This window comes from Paramacrobiotus metropolitanus, unplaced genomic scaffold (assembly GCF_019649055.1).
Source record: "Paramacrobiotus metropolitanus isolate TYO unplaced genomic scaffold, Prichtersi_v1.0 Parri_scaffold0000016, whole genome shotgun sequence".
NCBI classification, from domain to species: domain Eukaryota; kingdom Metazoa; phylum Tardigrada; class Eutardigrada; order Parachela; family Macrobiotidae; genus Paramacrobiotus; species Paramacrobiotus metropolitanus.
This window is the reverse complement of record NW_026570236.1, coordinates 885,988-890,084: the sequence shown is the minus strand read 5'-3', so window position 1 is coordinate 890,084 and position 4,097 is coordinate 885,988. Positions and strand designations below refer to the sequence as shown.

General features: G+C 41.9%; 1 protein-coding gene across 1 annotated transcript; it reads right to left on the bottom strand.

Moving 5' to 3' along the window:
* Positions 1–2,030: 2,030 nt before the first annotated feature.
* Positions 2,031–3,826, bottom strand: LOC129585316 (uncharacterized). Its single transcript, XM_055477956.1, has 2 exons — positions 3,013–3,826; positions 2,031–2,460 (listed from the first exon to the last, which is right to left on the bottom strand). The coding sequence occupies exons 1-2, from the start codon at positions 3,671–3,673 to the stop codon at positions 2,279–2,281; spliced, it is 843 nt and encodes a 280-aa protein (XP_055333931.1). The 5' UTR covers positions 3,674–3,826; the 3' UTR covers positions 2,031–2,278.
* Between the last annotated feature and the right edge of the window lie 271 nt (positions 3,827–4,097).

The following is a 4,097-nucleotide window of genomic DNA, read 5'->3' as shown; positions in this document are numbered from 1 at the left end:
TACAGAAGCGAATAACCGTTTCTACGGAAATCGAAGGCGGAGCCGAAGGCGACGCCGAGCTGCGGCGTGAGCAAGCGCAGCGCAGCGAGCGCGCAGCAAGTAAAACCAAAGGATTATTATATCCTTTTCTTCGGAAATGGTTTTGTTTACGGTTCAATTTAAACGTTTACTTTCCGTGATGATACTGTACAGTAGCGAGTAACTGTTTCTAAGAAAATCGAAAGCGGAGCCAAAGCGACTCCGAGCTGCGGCGAGAGTAAGCGCAGCGAAGCGAGCAAAGCAGCAAGTAGAACGGAACGACTATTATTTTTTAGCTTTCTTTCAGCCTTTGTTTTAAAAAAAAAAAACAAAATTTAAAAGATAACTCTATCAAAGTTCAAATTTGATTTCTTGTTATTAAAATGCGAATTTTTTGAGTGATTGATCAAAGTTTCTCATTTTGAGCTACACCATTAGTTTTCATCTTTTAACATGAGCTCATTTATATTTTCGAATCAATTTAATTTGAAAAATAATAGGATAAACCTGATTGATAAACATTTCTGTTTCTTTACGGGGAAAAATAATAAAGATCCATGCCAAGGGTTTTTATTATTACAGAAAGCGGTATTCATGGCAGGTGAATTACGGCGTGTTGCTTTCACAAGCGTCGCATTTAATAGGCACTTTTCACGGAAACAGAAAATTTGGTAAAACTCCCTTTCCTGGATTATTGCCGCCAAGCACTGAATGAAGTACTGAAACGATAAATCGTTTCCGCAGCAAATCAGTGGAAAATTATTGGACACTGAAATTTGACATCTCCGCCGGTGTATTTCAGAACCAGTGCTGTTCCATCGGCATTAGCGTTTTCTTTTGTAAATCGTTGTGCAAATGCATCCGCAGCGAAAAAAGCGCTCTAAATTGCGGATGCTTTTAAAAAATCTCTCCAGTGAGTAATTCATCGTTTTGCCTTTGCAAGCGGTGGCTTTCAAATTTCAGTCGTGAAAACGATTGATCTGAACTGACGATGGCCGGGGTTGGGGTTCTTAAACGGGCTTGAACACTTCCCAACCAATATAAACGGACAAGCTGAGCGTAGCCACTGAATTGGTTCTGGCGGTTACCTGTATAAGTCTTATCGGTTTTGGGAATGAAATATCGGTACTGAGAATGAAATACTAAAGAAATGAGATCAGTATCCCAATGTAAAGAATTTGGTGCGGCGGAGAACAAGCGGAATGGGCGGCGATGTGCGGTAAAGCATTAGCAGTGCCCGCGCCGTAATTGCTGAAGGAATCGTTTCAAAATTAATATACCGTATCGGCTTGATTCCGTAAAACGTCATAAAAATGATGGTATCGCGTCGGCATCGCAGCGGTGGCAAAAACAAACTGATATCTGAGTATATCTGTTGATAACGCGGCATATGCAAAAGATACAAAAAGCTAGGTAGACTCTCAACTACTTGGTTAGGTTGCTGTCTCACCCTGCCAAGTCTTTTACAACAAAAAAATTTACATGCTCGCTCGCTTGCACTAAGGGCGGTTACGACCTTCTATACTAGTTAAATAACAGTGTTCTTCAGTCTCGACTCTTGACGTGTCTTGAAGAGTACGTATTTGAACGGTATTTTGGCGATGTCAACGATTAACGAAGATGCCGATAGGCTGGTTATTCACTTTATGATCAGTTGATTCCACCGATTAAATAACAGTTTGCATCTTTTAAGTTTTCATTTGTAAATGATTCAGGTGATTAATGAATCTTCCTGACTTTTTCATAATCAGTACTGTACTGACACCCTGCACTTGGAGAAATTTTGTACAGTATGAGCAGCACGGTGCTGTAGACAGGTGGATTTAAAGCCGATTGCGTTCAGCCAATAGCCAGCAGTCTGCATGCAGTTGCAAGCCGTGTATGTGAGCAGTGAACGCAGTCGTACAACGTACGCGTGGCTGCACAGCTAAAACAAACTTTCTGCGAGTGCAGGGTGTCAGTACAGTACTGGAGCGTCACAAAAAATCAATTCGACAGAAATAACTGCCGTAATTTTGATTCGCTTACTGCGTATTTTCATACCATCCTGTCATTACAGTATCAAATGTCGCAAATAGGTACATAATTTTTCCCCAGAAAAACACAACAATAATCTGTGCCGGATAAATCGACGAATAAAAAGTGCGGCAATCATTCACTTAACGCAACAACAACTTGAGAACCAAGGAAAACCAATTATCACAAAGAATTCGGGTCAAAACTCAAAACAAAAAGGAACTAATTTGACGTGAAAGTCAGCTCAGTCAATAACGATATCTTCGTTCTGGGTGCCTGGTACTTCCCCATCACTGTCCAGGGACATTTCGTCAAACTCACGGGTTGTCATATTAGCCACTGTGGACAGATCCTCCGACTGACTCAAATCCGGATCTTCGGGGTTAATATCCTGCGGCTCATCAGCCGCACACTCCGCGTGAATACCTAATTGTAAGAGCAAACACACTTTGTTGTTTCGCCATTAAAGTTAATTAATAGCTTACAGTAATTACACAGCGGCCGTGGCGCAGAAAATTACCGATCGTATTAAACAAGACTACAAAGCCACCTAATAATAATTATATGGCATCATGGATTCATGCATACGTATTGTGGAAACAATGTAGTGTTGTGGCTGTAAGCCAGTACTTTTCACATGAAGCCTAATGTGCAGCGCTGTCGCAAAGACGCAAACCAGTAACCATATATTATTCATTTCTTTTCTCGAATATACAAAAATTAATAACATCCATTATTATTTTTTAAAATACTGTATTATAAATATATTTTGTATAATATAGATCCATCCATGTTGTTTTGATAATATTATTCCACTGTTCTTTTCCCGTCAACCGAACTATGAAACTATTACTATTCCTTAACAAAACATTTTATATCTTCTCCTTCTGTTGAAACACGTTTCCGATCGAGAACGGTTACGGCAAGCAAGAAAAAACAACCCTGTTGACAGTCTCGACAATAAACTGTAAAACGCACCTCGCTTTTCCAGGATGGCCCTCCACGCCTCCCTTTCCTTAACCGTCCGCATCGGGATCTCTTTTTTCAACTGCGCCAACTTCTCCCTGACCACTTCCACGAGATTCTGCGGCGCTTTCAGCACATTAAACTCCGTGATCTGTTCTTCGTCTTCCTCCTTCTCCCATGTCTGCAGTATCTGCTTGATATGATCCACCAAGCGTATCCGCGCTGACATCTCCCCAGACCAACCCAAATGCTCTAACAGTCTCTGATAAATAAACCGCAGCTCGTCATCCGACAAGCCCCCCATGGCTATGGGTTCCGCCGCGTCTTTGAGCAGCTCCTCCAGAGATTCCATGTAGGATTTCTCCAGGAACAGCGCATGCTGGAGATTGCTGCGCAGTTCGCTGAAGATGTACTCGAAGAGCTCGTACTTCATTTCACTGAGCATTTCTTTGGGTGGGCTGGTAAGAGAATGCTGGTAAATGGGAGCAAGGATATGGGGATGGCTGAAAAACGTGAGGACGGATTTAAGGGCCGCTTCTTTCTCCAGGATCTGTCTGCGCTGCTTGTCATTGTCCCGGGTGGACGCCGTGAAAGATCGGGAGACCGTGGTCGCGTTGGATATGCTGCTGTTCTGTGTAGAATCATGATTACGGCTGGCATTACGCGAACTCATTATCGCAGCAGACTATGTCTTTACCAAAGAAATTTTCATGAACTAATTACAATAATTAACCAAAAACATTCAAACAGTTCTTCGAAATCAGTTGCGTTTGCAATCTTCGAAGACGAGAATGGCACTGGCGCACTGGCAGTGAAGGCACTGTAATAAAAAAAATCCTTTCATTTTTACAATAACCTACGTGAGCCTTCCTGGGCGGTTGGCATGACAGCCCGAAGTCACGGCAAAGTAGTGTATGTAATAAGCTTGTTTACTGCGACGGTCATTTTACCGGTACCGGCGGTACGGTTCAAATCACTCACTCCCATAAGTCTTTAGACGCAATTAACTCATTACACCATATTTTAACGTTCACGAGAAATTTATAAACTTTTGGAATAAAAAGGAAGCTCCGATTAATTGTCAGTAACAAAACTCT